This window comes from Cupressus sempervirens, chromosome 7 (genome assembly GCF_028749045.1).
Source record: "Cupressus sempervirens isolate cs-2001-9-10 chromosome 7, ASM2874904v1, whole genome shotgun sequence".
NCBI classification, from domain to species: Eukaryota; Viridiplantae; Streptophyta; class Pinopsida; order Cupressales; family Cupressaceae; genus Cupressus; species Cupressus sempervirens.
In genome coordinates, this window is record NC_143124.1 from 793,846,787 (window position 1) to 793,866,647 (window position 19,861).

At 34.1% G+C, this 19,861-nt stretch overlaps 1 protein-coding gene across 1 annotated transcript; it reads left to right on the plus strand.

Annotated features, from left to right (window-relative positions):
• The first annotated feature begins 17,325 nt into the window (after positions 1-17,325).
• LOC149549742 (protein EARLY RESPONSIVE TO DEHYDRATION 15-like) lies at positions 17,326-18,723 on the plus strand. The gene is made up of 3 exons (XM_089793021.1): positions 17,326-17,418; positions 17,761-18,124; positions 18,220-18,723. The coding sequence occupies exons 2-3, from the start codon at positions 17,806-17,808 to the stop codon at positions 18,363-18,365; spliced, it is 465 nt and encodes a 154-aa protein (XP_089649147.1). The 5' UTR covers positions 17,326-17,418; positions 17,761-17,805; the 3' UTR covers positions 18,366-18,723.
• Positions 18,724-19,861: the final 1,138 nt, after the last annotated feature.

Consider the following 19,861-nt stretch of genomic DNA (forward strand, 5'->3'; position numbering starts at 1 on the left):
AATTTGCATAATCATCTTCACATTATATCATCCTCTCTATTAGCTCACACACAAATTTACAAATGAATTCACTTCTTTATACAAGTCTTTGACACTTATTAAGTTGACTCATATGAGGTTTAATTACAAACTAGATTGCATCAACCAATGTTATTCCATGAGTGCTGACTATAAAATATATAGAATACAATACAATATCAAATAACACACTACCAATCAACAATTAATCTCAACATGTTTCGTGACTAAGTTATTCATTAAATAATTTCATTTTACTTTCCAATGATAAAAATGACTATCAAGTCTTCAGTCCATGAACAAATATGAAACTATATCCAAATCCAACTCTTTGTGATGTATCCAAAATTGTAGACCAAAATTCTATTCCACTAAATCTCACTAAAGAACACATGACACCTCTATCTAAAGTAGTTTACAGTAAATATTATTTGTAACTAGCATTCAACAAAACATTTGTAAGTTTTCTAAATAAACTTTGGAACACATGTGATGATAAACATAACATGTAGACTCACTAAACATCACCCCATTAGGTTCATTGGCTTAGGATCAACAAATTATGTCCTTACTTAAACTCTCTCTAAATTGTTCATCAATAGGAACATTGTGATGCAGAGCCTCACCTTGGAAAACTCAAGAGGGTCACTCACTCAACTGAGTTGCTTCAAGGGACACATGCAGTAGAGATTGGAGAAAAAATAAAGAACGTTTCCATGTTTGCTTGATTCCCAGTTTTTTTGTTGGAGTGTAGATTTCTTATTTGTTCTTTCCATCTTCTACATCTTTTCAAAATTTTCTTTCCAGGGGAATCGATCCAGGTGACAAGAGAAATGAATCTTAGCTTTAGATGAGCATAGATACAGTTTTATTTCTTCATTTTTTTACCCATTTTCTGTCATCAGTAGCCGCACGGGTTGGAATGATAGATTGGTGTAATTTGGTGATCTGTTCACCGAAATTGGATAGGTAAATCGATTGAATATTGCATGTAATCATCAATTGGTCTGTCATAAATAGATACGTTACTGATATTTGTTCATGGAAATATGTTCCAATATGGATGGATGATGGGTTGTTGTTTTTAACACTCAGTTTTGTTCATGAAAAGAGTTAGGTTTTGATCCATGTTTTTCATAGTAGAAAAAAAGGAATCGGGTCGAATTACATGGAATGGTTAAAGAATTTCAGGGTGGTGTCGAGATGTCCCTATACTTCATGTTATAAATTGTCATGTAAGTATATTGTATGAAAAAGGATACAACTACAGTGTCAGGAGGTTCACGAAGTTTATGTCACAGATTTTCACGAAAAGTACATATACATAAAAAGATGCAATTTTTAAATCATTGAGTTTGGTTTTTAGTCTGATCCTGGTGGGTGCATGTGTCCCTTGAAGCAACTCAGTTGAGTGAGTGACCCTCCTAAGTTTTCCAAGGTGAGGCTCTGCATCATTTTTGGTATCAGAGCTGAAGAGTTGCAGGTTGTGAAATTATATGTTGAGCGCCCCTGATCAAGATTCTTCAATAGGGTCAAACAAGATGGTGACCAATGCAGAGTTAGCGAAGAAGGTTGAGGAACAAGAAGAACTTTACCAGAAAGAGAATAGTGAACTGAAGGGGATATTGGCAGAATTAGCCAGTAAGTTGGAACACATGAAGACTGTGGTTGAGAAGAAAGAAATGAAAGAAGAAGTAGAAGAGGAGGAAGAAGTACCCAAGGATGAGGAGGATGAAATATTTGAGAATGAGAAGCCATTTTTTAAAGCTTTAAAGGCTTTGGGAGGAAAACCCGTTGAGTTACCTATGTTTACAAGAAAGATGGACGCTGAATTAGTGTTGGAATGGATTGAAGCCTTAGAGAATCATTTTGAATGTGAGAAAGTTTCAGAATCACAGCAAGTTAAATTGGCTAAGTCCAGAATGAAGGGAGCAGCCCTTACATGGTGGAATTTTGTACAGGAAGAAAGGGTAAAGGAGGATAAAAGGAAAATTTGTTCATGGAAGAATATGGTCTCTATGATAAGAGAGACGTATCTCCCCAAAGACTATGAAGTACAGTTACATCAGAAAAGGCAGAATCTCAGACAAAGGGATATGGATGTCTGCACTTATATAGAAGAATTTCAGAAGTTGAGTCTGAGATCAAAATTTGCAGAACCTGAGAGTATCAAGGTAGCAAGATACCTAAATGGTTTAAGGATGAACATACAAGAGGAGTTGCAGTTATTGAGTCCTAATACCGTAACTAAGTGCTATCAACTAGCTTTGAAGGTGGAAGAGAAAATCAAAAGAAGACAAGAAAATAACAACAGAGGCAGAGGAAGGCAGCCATTCAGAGGAAGAGGTACATTTAGAGGAAGAAGTCCAAATTTTCAGCCACAAGCAGAGGTGCATAATGAAGTTAACAAATTTGATAGTTTCAGAGAAAGTTTTAGAGGTAGGAGGCCAAATTTTAGAGGAAGATCACCAGGAAGAATGAATGGACCAATAAGATGCTACAATTGTAATCAAGAAGGTCATATGGCACACAAATGTCTAGTAAAAGCAAGCTCTAGTACTCATGGCGAAAAGAGAATACACTTGACACAAGAAACTGATTTACAAGAAGCTTCCGAAAGTTATGGTTATCCAGAAAAGGGGGAAGCACTTATGATGAGAAGAACACTATTGAAGATGACTGTCAAAGAAGAACCACCACAAAGGAAGTCCATTTTTAGAACTACCTGTAAATCTGAAGGAAAAGTTTGCAAGGTATTGGTAGACTCTAGGTCTACAGAAAATTTCGTAGCTCTTGAAATGGTGGAAAAGTTAAAGTTACCAAGAATACCACACCCGTATCCTTACAAAGTATCTTGGCTAAATAAAGGGCAGCATACTATAGTGGAAGAGCAAGCTTGGGTGGAATTTCAGATTGGAGCCTATAAAGATAGATTATTGTTTGATGTTGTTAATATGGATGCATGCCATTTACTTTTTGGCAGACCATGGCAATATGATCTCAAGGCACAACATGATGGAGTGAAGAATACGTACACCATTACAAAGAATGGAAAAGTCATTGAATTGATACCTTTAGTTGAACCAACGCAAGAAGAATCAAAAGCTACAGAAGCTAAGGTTATGGTAATGGGTAAGAAAGAATTTTTGAAAGAAGTGAAAGGAAAGAAGTGTCCACTCTTTGCACTGGTTCCTGTACCCAAAGATAAATTACATAATGATGCTAGAAATCGGATTGAGGAAGGAAAATTAGAGATGGAATCTTCAAACTTGAAGGTGGAAGTGACAGAAAAGAAGAAACAAAAGGTACCAGAAGAAGTGGAACCAATTTTGGACAAGTACAAAGAAATTATAGCTGATGGAATACCAAGAAGTCTCCCACCAGTGCGAGAAATTAGTCATTGTATTGATCTCATACCAAGCTCAACATTACCCAACAAAGTCGCATACAAGCTAGCACCACAACAAAATGAAGAAATGGCCAGACAAATTGAAGAGTTACTCGAGACTGGTTTGATTGGTAAAAGTTTAAGCCCATGCATAGTACTTGCAGTCCTAGCACCAAAGAAAGAAGGAACATGGAGACTATGCACTAATTCGAGAGCACTGAACAAGATCACTATAAGGTACATATTTCCAATGCCTAGAATAGAAGATTTACTTGATTGTTTAGGGAAAGCAAGATATTTTTCAAAGATTGATCTAAAAAGCGGGTATCACCAGATAAGAATTAGGCTAGGAGATAAATGGAAAACAACATTTAAGACAAATGAGGGATTATACGAATGGAAGGTAATGCCATTTGGATTGTCCAATGCTCCTAGTACGTTTATGAGACTTATGAATGAAGTTTTGAAGGATTTTATAGGAAAGTTTGTGATAGTGTATCTAGATGACATTTTGGCTTTCAACAAAATAAAAGAGGAGCATCTGAAACACTTAGATTTGGTGTTGAGAAGATTACAAGAAGAAAAGTAAAGGATCAATCTAGAGAAATGCAATTTTATGCAAGAGGAACTGACATGCCTTGGCTTTGTGATCTCAAAAGGAACGCTCAAGATGGATCAAGATAAGGTAAGTGCAATTCTTTCATGGCCAACTCCTAAAACTATTGCAGCAGTTAGAAGTTTTCATGGATTAGCCACTTTCTACAGAAAGTTCATTAGAAATTTCAGTTTGATTTGTGCACCTATTTTGAATACTATAAAAGGAGGGAAAAAGTGTAAATTTGTTTGGACAGAAGAAGCAAATAAAGCCTTTGATCTTCTTAAGCAAAAAGTAGCCCAACAACCAGTCCTTGCATTTTCTTATTTCAATAAAGTCTTTCAGATAGAATGTGATGCAAGCAACATAGCCATAGGAGGTGTTCTTAGTCAAGAAGACAGACCTATAGCCTTTTTCAGCGAGAAACTCAATGAAGCCAAACAAAGATATTCATCATATGATTTGGAAATGTACGCCCTTGTTCAATCCCTGAAGAAATGGCGACACTATCTGCTACCCAAAGAATTCATTGTCTACAAAGATAACCAGGCACTTAGTTTCATAAACAGTCAAGAGAAGTTGAATCATAGGCATATGAAATGGGTAGAGACATTGCAAGCATTCACATTTTCTATTAAGCACAAGAAGGGAGTCACAAACAAGGTTGTTGATGCGTTAAGCAGGAGAACTCTAACTACATCCCAAATTCAGTTGGAAACTATAGGCATTTCAAATCTGAAAGGTATGTATGTTGATGATGCAGATTTTAAAGACATTTATCAGTCATGTATTAATTTGGACGAAAGGTACAATAGTGAGTATGCTGATTTTCTGATTCAAGAATGATTATTATTCAAGGGAGGACAACTTTGCATTCCAAAGTGTTCAATGAGAGACAATATCATACAGGAGAAACATAGTGGGGCATTATCTGGTCATTTTGGACTAGATAAGACTTTAGAGTTGGTTCGTAGAAACTATTTTTGGCCAAAATTACAAAAGGATGTGAGGAAATTTGTGGAAGAATACACCATTTGTCAGAAAAGTAAAGGTAAAAGTACCAATGCAAGATTATATCAGCCCCTGCCTATTCCTTCAAGACCATGGGAAAGTATTAGTATGGATTTTGTTATGGGATTACCAAGAACTCAGAAGGGGTATGATAGCATTTTTGTTGTTGTGGATAGATTCAGTAAAATGGCACATTTCTTACCATGTAAATCCACCAAAGATGCATCATACAGTGCAGATTTATTCTTCAAGGAGATAGTGCGAATTCATGGACTACCACTGAATATTGTTTCAGACAGAGATGGCAGATTTGTAGGTCATTTTTGGAGGACCCTTTGGAAGAAACTTGGCACAAATTTATCCTTTTCATCTGCATATCACCCACAGACCGATGGTCAAACAGAAGTTGTCAACAAATCTCTGGGAAATTTATTAAGATGCCTTACAAAACAACATGGAGAAAAATGGGATTCCGTACTTGCTCAAGCTGAATTCTCATACAATGATACAGTGAATAGAAGTACAGGGAAATCTCCATTTCAAATCGTGTATGGTACACATCCAAGAGGAATTCTCGAATTGAGGGAACTTCCAAACACCTTTCCAAGTAGTTCACATGGTGAAGTATTTGCTGAGGCTATTAAGGAGGTCCAAGATCAAGTCAAGTTGCAGCTACAGAATTCAAATCAGAAGTATAAGGAAGTTGCTGATCAGAAAAGAAGAGAAGTACAGTTCAAAGTTGGCAATTTAGTATGGGCGTATTTGAGGAAAGAGAGGTTACCTCAAATGAAGAATACAAAGTTACTACCTAAGAAGATTGGTCCTTGTCAAATTCTAGAAAAATATGGACATAATGCATACAAAATTTAGTTACCTACAAACATTGGTATTTCACCTATATTCAATGTTTGTGATCTCACCCGATACAAAGGTTCTGAAACACAGGCAGTACATGAAGATTCAATAACAGAAGATCTGCAACAAGTACCTAAACCAACACCACTTCAATTGGAGAAAATCCTAGATACAAAAATAAAGAAGACTTACAGAAGACAATACACTCAGTACTTAGTCACATGGAAGAACAGACCGGTGACAAAAGCTATCTGGATGGATGAGAAACAAATCAACAAGTACGGTTCATCAGTTCAAGATCTCATCTCAAGTGGACTTGAGATTCTTTCTACAGGGGAGTATGCTGCAGTGGCAGAGCAGAAAAATGCTACCAGAGGCAACATCGTTGAAATGCAATAGGAAACTAATGTTATGTTTTAATTTTTAATGTTTTCAATAATGTCCTACATGTGGTGTCATAACTAGAGTAGCAATTCGATGAGCTCTCCAGATATAGCCACGTAGGACCCAGAGTAAGGGAGTTTTTCGAATAGAGTAGTTGTTTTAATTCGTAGTTGGAGTGTTCAATAATTAAAAGAATCCATCAGGAAGTCAGTGACAGTTTTTTTTGAGTATCCAAAAGACGTTTTTAGAATATTACTCTTCTTGGACAAAAGACATTTTTAAAAAAAATTCTTTCTGGATAGAAAGAAAACGTTTCATTTCCCTCCAGTTGGAAAAAAGGAAAGTTGATTTTTTTTAAAGGCCTGTCTTGTGGAAAGAACGACAGTAGAGATTGGAGAAAAAATAAAGAACGTTTCCATGTTTGCTTGATTCCCAATTTTTTTGCTGGAGTGTAGATTTCTTATTTGTTCTTTCCATCTTCTAGATCTTTTCGGAGTTTTCTTTCTAGGGGAATTGATCCAGGTGACAAGAGAAATGAATCTTAGCTTTAGATGAGCATAGATACAGTTTTATTTCTTCATTTTTTTACCCGTTTTCTGTCATCAGTAGCCACACGGGTTGGAATGATAGATTGGTGTATTTGGTGATCTATTCACCGAAATTGGATAGGTAAATCGATTGAATATTGCATGTAATCATCAAATGGTTTGTCATAAATAGATACGTTACTGATATTTGTTTATGGAAATATGTTCCAATATGGATGGATGATGGGTTGTTGTTTTTTAACACTCAGTTTTGTTCATGAAAAGAGTTAGGTTTTGATCCATGTTTTTCATAGTAGAAAAAAAGGAATTGGGTCGAATTACATGGAATGGTTAAAGAATTTCAGGGTGGTGTCGAGATGTCCCTATACTTCATGTTATAAATTGTCATGTAAGTATATTGTATGAAAAAGGATATAACTACGGTGTCAGGAGGTTCATGAAATTTATGTCACAGATTTTCACGAAAAGTACATATACATAAAAAGATGCAATTTTTAAATCATTGAATTTGGTTTTTAGTCTGATCCTGGTGGGTGCATGTGTCCCTTGAAGCAACTTAGTTGAGTGAGTGACCCTCCTGAGTTTTCCAAGGTGAGGCTCTGCATCACGTTGTCTAATAAACATATATATTGATATTAATGACAAAACATCAATACTAACCATTACTAGAAAAAGTTCCTAACAAGAATTTCTCTAAACATTTAATACTTTTGATTTTACTTTCCTTTTAGCAAAGGGTGAAACCACTCTAGAAAACTTTCTCATTCCTTTTCACATACACACGCGAGCGTGCACACGCACACACGCACATAATAATAGAAATTGCAATCTATCAAAAAACAATAGTGGAAATTGTCAATGGGGTGTTGATGAAACAATAAAATCAACTGCTATTTTAGATGAAAATGACTAAGATGAACCAAATTCTAGAGGAGACGAAGACTAAAAATGTGAATAAAAAATGATAAGTGCTAAAAATTTGGCTATGCATGTATATAAGAATCATTGTAAAGATAAAATTATAGTTGATAAGGACAAAAAGATTTAAACCTAAAAAGGATTAAAAAGAAGAAAAAAAAGTTTACTTTTCCCTATTCTCAAAGATTGAACCAAATAATTAAGTAGAGGGAAAAAAGAAAGAAAGCTTCATTTGAAGCAATGTCGAAAGAAGAATTAATTTAAATTAAGAAGAATGAAACTCGAGAGCCATTTTCAAGACCTAAAGACAAGAATGCCATAGGCACCATATTGGTCATTATAAATGAGATGAAAGAAGATGGCTTTAATTAATCTTGAGTGAGGTTGGAATTGTATGCAAAGGATATGCCCATGTACAAGAAAATTGATTCAAGGAAACATTTTATTTGATAGTGATATTAGAGGAAATCAAGATGTTTTTTGCATCACCAACATTCAAGAATTTGAAGGTGCATGATATGGATGTTGTGTCTACTTTTTTGAATGGAGAGTTGGAAGAGGAAGTCTACATTTAACAACCAAATGGGTTTTAGTGTTTAGAAAACCCAAATTGTGTATACAAACTAACGAAAGCTCTTTATGGACTCAAGTATTACCCTATAATATTATATTATGTCTTGGGTAGACAATTATACGAGCAAGGTTTTAGGAAAGACAATACAAATATTAATTAGTATATACAATTAGAAAGTGATCAATTGTTGATTCATGTTGTTTATCTTGATGACATGATATTTAGAGACCAAATATTCATGACATGGGCAATAAATTTTAGAGTGTTATACAAAGAGTTTTAAATATCAATGCTTGGTGAGTTGTCATTCTTTCTTAGTTTACATATCACTTGATTAGGAAAATATACACTCATTTCCCATACCAACTACACAAAAGAAATCTAAGTACATTAAAGATGAAATAATACAAATTAGTAAGTATATTTATGGTTACTTGTTGCAAATTGAGCAAGGATGATAAGTCTACCTTGACAAATCAGATTTTGTGCAAATCAATGATTACAAAATGTTGTGTGCTTTCACTTCTAGACTAGATATTGCACAGGTAGTAGGTATGGATCTTAAATTTTAGGCAGAACCTAGAAACAAAAATCAAATTCATGAAGAGGATATTTAGATATCTAAAGGTAATAATCGATATTGAATTGTGGTATCTCAAGACTGAGAAATTTAATTTGACTACATATATAGATGTAGATTGAGCCAAGAGTGTAAATGACCAAAAAAACTCAATTCTTAGTGATAGGCTTATGTCTTGGTTGTAAAAGACCAAGATTCAATGTCCTTGTCTAGAATATAAGAAAAGTATATTGCCATGATTTCCTATTGTACTTAGATTCTATGGATGAAGCGTAAATTGAAGGATATAAGAGTGGAGTTTAATTGACCCATTTCCATTCTGTTAATAATACAAGTGTTAGAAGTATTTCAAAGGATTTTTGATGCATTAAAGGGAAAAAGACATTGCAATAAGTATCATTTTCTAAGAGATAATGTTGTAGACAAAGAGGTGAATTTGGAATATGTTAATGCCAAGGAGAAAATTATAGACATTTCACAAAAGCTCTTCATAAGGGGACATTTGAGTATCTCTGAAAGAATTTGGGAGTGGTTTCTCCCTCCTCTTAAAGTAAGAAGTATAAATTAAGGGGGAACAATGAATCCCTTTTGCAATCTAAAAATGCACCACAATATCAAGGATCTTGTATTGCCACTACAAATTATCTAGAAAAAAAGAAAATGTTGTCAATAATGTTAGAGGAACAAAGGTAAAGTTGTCATTCATGACAAAGTTATATAAATAAGATTATCATGGGCATAAAACCATTTTTAAGAGGATATTTTTGTTTATATATTATTGATTAACATTAAGGTGAGAAACTTATGAGAAAATATTGATGATCAAATGTTCTTTAATAATATTGATTATTATTGGGAGCAATAAATATTGTTTAGAGAGATCAGATTTCCACAATCCATTAGAATTGTTGGTAAGGGTTTATGGATTATATTGTGTTGAATTTTTTATCATGAACATTTTAAATCACTTTGTTTTGCAACTCTTGCTCTCTCGTCTTGATGATGAATCATGTAGTGTGATTCAAAATGTTGACAGTAAATGTGATGGCCACCTGCATTTTGCTTTGTTGTTCTGATTGCCAAACTCTTTTAGGCCTATTTCATGCATTTGTTAGTTTTAGAGATATCTCATTTATAGTTATATGATATTATTTCATGACTTAGATTACAGATATACCAGTGATGATTACTCAGTTGACTATATTTTCGTGTTGTTTAATGATTATGATCACTCGTGCGTCAATGATGTTTTAATGATTATCAGTCAGTGAATGTGATTTGCCTACATGATGATGTCATATGATATGTCTTTAATGATTATTATGTTATATTCATAGTGATGCATTTTTATATTTGAGCATTAAATATTTTGACTTTTGATTTATTATGACACTTGCCCCACTTGCATGTGTATGGTGCGTGTGTCTGTTTTACTTTTCTGTCTAATGTGGTTAAGGGAGGGAGTTGTCATCACCTGCTAGTCAGGATCTACATGATGTACCACTCCCTTTCATTGCCTATTTAGTTCACACACACACACACACATGCTCATATTTATGCAGGATGTAGGTTTTGGGCATTTACTTCCTTGAATTGTTAGGACGAGTGTGCCCTATCACAATAACTCAATGGTAAGAATGAGAGGATAATGACCAAGTTCAATTCCAACCATAGCCTAAAGACTTGTCCTACAAGGAGGACTTGTAACTAACTGTCCACCCCTTTTAAACTTGTGAGTCTTTATATGCATGGGTTGTTTGACTTTTGCTATGGTTTATTTCTTTATGCATCTCATATGATTTGGCTTTGGATTTGCTTAGTATAATGCTTATTATGATTTTCAAATTCATTGTCGATATTTGAATAATTAGATGATAACTAATTAAAAAGGGAAAAATATTAAATAAGACAACATTTAATTTGTGAAATTATATGAATGATCGGGCTAAATTAAAATATTCAACTTAAAGTCCAAATTTAGAAAATTAAATTAAAAGAATTTTTAATTTTAAATTTAAAATAAAAATAAAAAATAAAAAATAAAATATTAAACATTATTTAGTGTGATTATTTAAATTATTATGGATTCAAATTGGGTTGCATTTAAATAATGCACTTTAGTTATCTTTATTAATTAAATAATATATAACTATTTTGAATGAGTTTGCATTAAATTATAAAGTGAGAAATTAAATTAAAGAATGTTTTAATTAAAAAGTGAGTTAAATGTGCATTAAAAGGATTAATTAAATAAAATAATTAATTTTGAGACTTTTAGGGACAAAAACCCTAAAAGGGAGTTAGGGCTCTATCTTAGAGATTTTTGGGTCATTATTGCACACACAAGTTTTTGGGGAGCAATTTTCAAATTGGGAGAAAGGAAATTTTGGTAGCTTGAAGGGTTTCATTTCAACAAGGGTTTCACTAGGTTGCCAAATTGTTCGCATCAATGTGAGATAGGGTTTGAAAACCCATGATTGTAAATTACATAGGAAAATATTTGTTTGCTTCGTGTTTGTTGTGTGTTTGAATCTTGATTTATCATTATGTCTTATTAGCTCAAATCTATGTGAACGAAATGATAATCTTATTTTTTTTCTTCAGATGAAATTTAGGGAGAAAATGAATTTGTCGGGCTAGGTTTGATTGAAATCACATTTAGATTGAATTTACAATTTGTTTTAAAATTCTACTAATTTTTTTAATTTAAAAATAAAACGATTACCCTTTGAAAAAATTCGACCTCTAGACCTGAACCTGCAAGTTTAAAAAAAAAAATACATAAAAAGAAATATTTTTAAATATAACTATTTTTAATGAATATATATATATATATATATAGGAAAATGGATTTATTAACTCCCCCCACTCCTTGGTTCGTATGTTGCAAGGTAGCATGCACAACTACGTTGGCAATGCACATGACTGCCTTAGCAGTGCCTATTGCTACCTTGGTGGCCCCTCTATTAAGGAGGCTGCATGAGCCTAATGGGCTGTAAATGCGTGCCCCACCTTGGGTGTGGGTGAAAACAATTTTTTTTTTTTTAATTATTTGAATTTTAAAAAGTTTTGTTTACATTAAATGTGTTGATTAAAATTATGTTATTTTAAATAGATTTAGATTGGTTAATTTTGTATTAATATATTAATTGTTAATTGATCACTTTGTTCTTTTTAGATAATAATAATAATATATACAAATATTTTTTAATTACATTTTATTCTGAATATATTTTAAATTGTATTTTATTTATTTAGATCGTGGACTATCAAATTTTTTAAGTTAGCTAATAGTGCGATTATGATTTTAATGGTACGTTTGATAATTAGGATTAATATATTTAAATATTATTATCCTTTTTAATGAGATTTAATATTTGTTACATTGATCTTAACATGATGACTTTATTGATTTATAAACTTTGATTTTCTTCTACGAAGAGGACTTTGAATGGATGTGGTTAGTTAGTCACGAGGTCATCATTTAATTTTTGAAAAACATGTATAACTTTATGATTAAGAATGGTGTTTTATTGGCCAAACCAAACTTCACAAAATAAGTGATTTCAACCATGTCATTTGGATGCTTAGATCTTCTTGATGTTTTACTTGGAGTTATACATTGTTCTTTTCTTGTTGGTCTTTTCCATGTGAGTGGTTAGTTGGCCAACTAAGACGTACACTGGATGCTTTTGAATTTTTTTTTTAATGATGTTTATGTGTTTTGGATGTTGTAATGAGCTTATGTGTTTTAAAATAGAAGTTACATTTATGAGTTTTGCCTCGTGATGCTTTTATGTTTGCTTGGGTTGGGATAACTAAATTATTTTGTGGGTTTCATATTAAGGAACCGAGTTCAATCACTATGAGTGTTGTGGTATGGGACACAACTATGATTTGTATGCTTAGAAGAGGTAGTCTAGGTATATGTCCTTGGGAGTGGCTCACAATAGGGGTTTGGGACCCAAAGTGGTTAGTGTTAGGATAACCTATTGTAAGTTATGTAATAAGTGATAATCTAGTAATTAATACATGGGAAACACAATAAAAAAGATAAGTTAGAGATATTTGCCTTGCCCATGCGTGAGTTCTTGTATAGACTAAGGATGGGAATAGGATGTTACCTAGTGAGAGGTATGACTGGTTTTCTTTGTCTTCACGAGAGGGTATTCTGGTTCTGCATGGGTCACATTAAGGGTCTAGGGTCTAGAGTGATTAGTCCAGGGTAACTCAACACTTAAGGGTTTGAGGTCTAATGAGAGACAAGTCTAGAGTAACTCTAGTGGTGTAGTTATTGGTGTTGTACTTATTGTTGGATGTATTTAATGTTGTTATTTACTTTCATTGGTGGTGATTAGTGATTCATGGTGGTTTTACTTTTGACATGTGGCTTTTGTCTTGAGGTCGATACCTTTTGTTGAATATATCTCATGATTTTGGTACTCGTTATATACTTGGTATATTTATGTTGTCTTGGTATGTGGTGTTGGTATTGGATTGAGTGTTCATTCGATTTTGATTGTCTTTTCTTCTTGAGTAGCATGTGTTACACTTGAGGTAGATTTGGCTATTACGATTCCTTGACTAGAAATGTTTCATGATTGATACACACATATGGATCGTTCATTATCTTCCTTGCACGGTGGAGTGGAAGCCTGACTAGGTAACCATGCAATCAAGAGGTAATGTCTTCTTACAATTTAGGTCCCCCTTAGTTTGACAAATATTGGATGTTCATGGATGTAGTTGTACCATTATCATTCTAATTCTTATCTTAGAGACTTCTATTTAGTTGATCTATATATGTTATCCTGTCTCTTGTATTTTGATGTAGTTGTATATATTCTCGCATAACCTATGGCATGTGCAGTGGATGTTGTTCATTGGGTGTATTTTCACTGTATTAGTTGTACCTATGCATTTTCTTATGAGATTATGTATTTGTTACTCCTTTATGATTATGAGACATTGTACTTGAAATTTAAACTAACTAATACAAACTTTATAACGTGACACAACGTGAAGGGACCCTTGAGGAATGGAAATTGTATTTGTAATTGCTTATGTGTACTTGATGTATATGTTTATATTGCTTCCACATTGTTATCTTATGATTGTTTAAACTTAAAAAAAAATAGTTCAATGAACATTGAATCATGTTAGATTATTTATCTTAGGTTCCCAAGTGGGGCGTTACAAAATTTAATACAATCTAATCTAGAAACCATTACCACAATAAATATTGTTGCCAAAATACAAGAAAAGTTTCTAGAAATGAAAATGAAGTAATTAAAATGTGATAGGGTGCAACACATATCTTGAAGGTTGATTTAATGGCAATATTGAAGACATGTCATGATTAACACTGGTGAATATTAAAAAGTATGCACTCTTTCCCCTTTGTACTCTATTATTCAATTACATTGGGTTGTGAGTGTATTTGATGTTTTCTTATCATGTTTCATTCTTTTTTTCTACTTGTGGATATCTTATGTTCCCCTTATATGTAGGTGTTGGTGCATTATATTCTTAACCATGGTTCCATCTTAGTTTCACCAATTAGATAGTAGCCAATGGTGAAAATGTCTTGGATTCTACCCTAGAAAGGGTTGCACACCCACTTAGGTATTTTACATAATATGTAATAATATATTATATATTATTATAACAAACCCAACACAATATGGTTTAAGTTTGAAGAGTCAAACTATAAAGTCTTTGAGCTGCTAAACATAAGCAAGACCATTAGTAATAAGCCCTAAGACTTAGGTGCAGCTCTTAGGGTTTTTTCTTAAAGATTTAAGTGATATTCTTCTTCTCATTTTTAGTAATAACTTGTAAATCATATAGATAAGATATGGATGAAGGCTATCTTTAAAATTTTGATTCTTATATCATGCATCTAGTTGTATAGTCATGTGAGTAGTTGTAGGTTCTCGAAACATATAAAAGGAAGATGAAAGAAAAACTTAGGTACTTGGTGATATTGTTTGTTGTGCGAGCATGAAAATAGATTTCTAACTTAATAGACAATAGTGTGTTCTATCTTTTTTCTAGTTGAAAGATTGCCATAAGAACATTTAGGTTGGTTTTTAAAATGAATATAGGTCAACAAATGATTAATATTAGTTTTCTACAATTATTCTTATGATTTATTTAATCTAGCATATGTTTATGATCATTTTCATAGTAGTGACATATGGAACCCATATAGGACATTATTCTCAACTTATGCTTATCTTCCGCTTGCATATTAAACTGGTTAAATTATATGACATGTTTGATGTTGTGTTACATTATGCTAAAAAACATGGCTTTGTCTTTTATGTGGTTTGTGGCCAATCTTCAAGGGTTCTCTAATGAGGCATTACAAATCCCATCGATTGTGATCTAGAGATACTTGTGACATCATAATAAATGAATCCCAAATAAAAATTGCACAAGGCTCTCATTTAATAAAAAAAACCCCAATCACATGCTAAAAAAATCTCATTTCAACACCATATACTCCTTTATAGGAAAAGTAAAGTTAGACTTGAAAATAAGGAACATAACTATAAAACCATATACGACTTCCACTGAACTATGCAATTTTTTTGAATTCTTTTTTTGATGCTAGTTTTGTTGGTCTAGACATGCAAGATAATGGCTAATCCTTAAAAAAAAACCATAAATAAATAACAAATATGTTTCATGAGGCAAGTCCTTGGAATCCCCCTAATGTGATTTAACTTATTCTTGAATTTTGATAATTCACACTCTATAGTTATGCTTTGTCGTTGCTCCTTACACTTCTTACACAATTATCCACTACTTTAATCGACGTGGTAGCGTATAGTTGGGTAGGTTAGGAGAGGAAGATAATTACAAAAATATACCTCGATTGGTATTTTCAAGGCATTATCCTTTTAAAAGTGATTAGTTCCATAAATTTCCATGGTTATGAAGAAAAACACTAGCAAACAGCTTCATTTGAAATTGACTCCACAATAACTTTCAAACGTCTTTGAGATCTTTAAATTTTCAATTATTTTCATTTCTAAGTTTTCTTTGGAACATTGAGGTAATGATCCTCACATTATTGTTGAGATCTGAGACCTAATTGGCCTTCTTATAAGAGCTAGATCCATCCATAAGGACATTGGTCCATTATGAGCTTCTTATGACTCTCATAAGTCTTCCTCAATACAACAAAGATATGAAAAACACTATGATTTCAATCATAATAGTTGAAAAAATGATATATTCTTCAACTTAACTTTAATGCTCTTTTATTACAAACAAAACCCATAAATAATATCTACAACAAATAAACAAAATATATTAATAATTCTAGTCATTTTAATATAAAAATCCTTATTATATAATATAATACTAATAGACAAACTAATATATCCCCTAACTCAACTCTCTCATTAAAACAAAGCGCTCAATAATACTCCCATAACAAACAACAAACAAAGAATGGTTAATAATAAAAACTAGATGGACATTTCATTCAAACATTTTTAATATAAAAACCTAATAAACATTTTCCATCTGTACCCTTAAAGGAAGCCAAAAAAGGAAAAAATCATAGCCTTTGAAGGAAGCAAAATAAATTATTGATAGCCTTGGAAGAAGGAAGGCATAATGATTCCCACCGGCATGATTGAATCTCTCATACCTACTCTGAATATATTTTCTCTTGAAGAAACCTCCATCCCTGTCCTCATGGCTTTCCTCCCTCCCAAGAAAAGCTAAAAGAGAAAAGGAAGAAAAAGAAAGTTAACCTTATACACCACCCTCTCCAAAAGAATATAAAATATCACCTATGATAGGCGAGGATTGTCATCTTTCCCATTTGGACACTTCCATCAAATCACCACTAGACGCTTGGAGCCAATAATGATAGATGCTTCCCAAAATAATAAATAAAATAATAAAACAATTAAAACAAATTAAAGATATTAAAATAATGAGGCCCCTACCTACCTTCACGTGTTAAAGCGATGAGGATGAAATTGAAATCCACGTCAACGCCCAATTGCCTTCGATGAATGACTGGAGTTGCCGCCCATGTGCTTAGTCCAACGTCTATTTAAAAAATTCATAAAGACAATATTTGAATCCCATACGACCGTCCGATCGGAGGGGAATGAACGGGAGAGATGTTGCTACGTTACAACATATTCTTTCCGTTTTCACCCTGTTCGTACAAAAATCACGCGGATATAGCCGGCCATAAATAGTCTACCGGCAGGTGTCAGTCGTGGCGGAGGGCTCAGCCGGTAAAGGAGGTGCTGGAAAACGACGGGCGCGGATACCGCGGGTAGGGCGACCTGCCCACATCGGTGGTGGCCCGGTATTCCGTACGTGGGCCCCTCTAGGCTCGAGACCGAGCCAGTAGGCTCGGCCTCCAGAAGATCAGACGCTGAGGGCTATAAGTGGAAGCGCACCAGCGATGGAGAAGATGGTATTCCTATGATTAACAGATTGCAGAAGGGTTCGAATACGGGATTAAATATTTTGGGGATTTCGTTAATAGCAGCTGAGATCATCAGTAAGGTATGGTATTACGATCGTTTTTGACGGTGAAATTTAAGAAATTGATGGAATTTAGGTCTAATTTGAGGGTGTCCTGGTGGAATTTGTTTTTTCTTTTGAAGAGCCGTGGTAGAGGGTTTGAGATTATTGTTCGTGTTTTGGGGATACAATTTGGGGGTTTTAGTCTGCTTTGGATTTGTTTTGGTTTTGAAGAGACGAGGCGGGGGGTTTGAGTTTATTGTTTGTGTTTTGGTGACGCAATAGGGCGTTCGCTGGGGATTTTTCCCTTGATCTTTGTCATCTGTTGTAGGCTTGACGGAACTGCAATGGCTCGTGGAATAATGTTTTTTCTCTGTTTTCTAGGTGAAGGTCGCAGGTCCGATTCTGGATCTTTGATGTGCTAGCACGATGGCCATTGCATCGAGAGAAAATGGAAGTTCTACGTTGAATCCCAACGCGCCGTTGTTTATTCCCTTGGCCTATCAGCAGGTGGAAGATTTTTCACCCGAATGGTGGAAGCTCGTACAGTCCTCGCCTTGGTTTCGTGATTACTGGCTCCGCGAGCGCTATGAGATGTTTGAGGAAATGGAGTGCTTCGCTGATCTGTTTCCTGAAAACCTAGAAGATGAGTTTTCCGAACTTGAGGAGGAGCTTTTGCTCTGCTCTGGGGTAGATGACGGAGAGTTTTTCGACGGATTAGGTTCTGAAGGCACGCATCATGAATTAGGTAACAACTTATGAGATTCTTGAGGAGGGAATATATTACTTAGTTTAGCTTATAAAAACCTAACATTTATTTCGTCGTCGTTCTTGTTTTGACAGACAGCAACGATAAGGAAGCTCTAGCGCTGAAGACTATGGGTAACGGAAAACCTTCCAAGTCAAAATACGAGGTGAAATTGCCTGAGAAGGCTCCCCAGATTGTAAATGTCAAGTGCAGTCCTCGAAGGATCCAGCAGCCCAGGTAGATGGTTAAATCGGTCTGATTCACGGTCACACGGGAGCTGGCAAGTGTTTAGGTCAAGATCACGGTCACATGGGGGTTGTTATTTCCGGTCGATGTGCACGGGAACGTTGCTTTAATTTTCTTGTCTTGTTGTATAGAGAAGGCAGGTGGGAAGAACGAGGAAAGTTTCTCCTGCGGCCTCATGTACCAATCTGGTTCAGTATGACTTTTCCTGTCGTACGCCATGATCGTATGTAATTTGTTTTTGTATAGCGTATGCGTAGGTCATTTTAGAAAAATACCCCACATGTAACTGGGTGATTACGTAAGTTTCGAAATCAACAGCCAAAAAAAGGAATCAAAGAAACAAAAATTTGTCACTTACGCTTGCACATGGTTCTGGTTGGTGCTCGTTAGCAGAGTCTAGTATTTCGTTACATATCTTTCGCTTAGCGTCCTTGGTTGCTTTTTAGGTATCCATCGTTATACGCAGAATGAATTATTTTTGATCTCACAGACTCTTCGTTAGAAAATGTTGAGACGAGGAAATAAGTTTTTAAACATCATTAACAAGACTAAGCTATCCTAATGGAGAACCATAATATGAAAGAGTTTCAAGTATGGACTATTTAGGTATTCATCGTTATACGCAGAATGAATTATTTTTGATCTCCCAGAGTTGGAAAAGCTTGATAAGGGGAAAGAAATTTTTAAACATCATTCACAAGTCCAAGCTATCCTAACGAAGAACTATAATATGAGAGTTTCAGACTAAACACCAATTCAACTTTTAAATGTGTAGGATTCTCGATTGCGTCAATACTTCTTTAAATGTGTAAAGTCTCGATTGCTTCAATACTTCTTTTATATAAATTATATTGTTTTTATGATTGATGTAAGGAAGCATTTCCCCTAAACAAACTTCTGTTCGAGGTTGGATAATTAACCAAGACAGTATAAGGTCCTCTCATTAATTTGAAAGTAAGTTGATCATTGAGCCAACTGAAGGTAGACTCACCAAAAAAGTTAGACACGTCAATCAGAGAACTAGCTGATGGAAAGGCCAATATGATTTATCATAGAAAGCTGAAAAGAGTAATTTTAAAGTAACCAACCCTAAAAAAAAAAAAAATAGACTCGTCAAACAGAGAACTAGCTGATGAAAATGCAAATATGATTGATCATCGAGAAATTAATCAAAATATGATTGATCATCGAGAAATTAATCAAGTATAAGGTCCTCATTATTTTGAAAGTAAGTTGATCATAGAGCCAACTGAAGGCAGGTCAACCAAAATAATCTGAAGGTAAACCAACCAAAAAAAATAGACATGTCAATCAGAGGACTAGCTGATGGAAAGGTCTCTATGATTGATCATAGAGTATGAACTGAAAAGAATAATTTTGAAGTACCAACCCCAAAATAAAATTAGATTCGTCAAACAGATAACTAGCTGATGAAAATGGCAATAATAAAATTAGAGTCCAAATAGAGAAGTAGCTGATGAAAATGCCAAT

Bases quoted from the DNA above. Each gene is read 5' to 3' on its own strand.
- LOC149549742 (XM_089793021.1), top strand. From the start codon at position 17,806: ATGGCCATTGCATCGAGAGAAAATGGAAGTTCTACGTTGAATCCCAAC. The intron at 18,125-18,219 runs GTAACAACTTAT...TTGTTTTGACAG, and splicing joins AGGCACGCATCATGAATTAG to ACAGCAACGATAAGGAAGCT.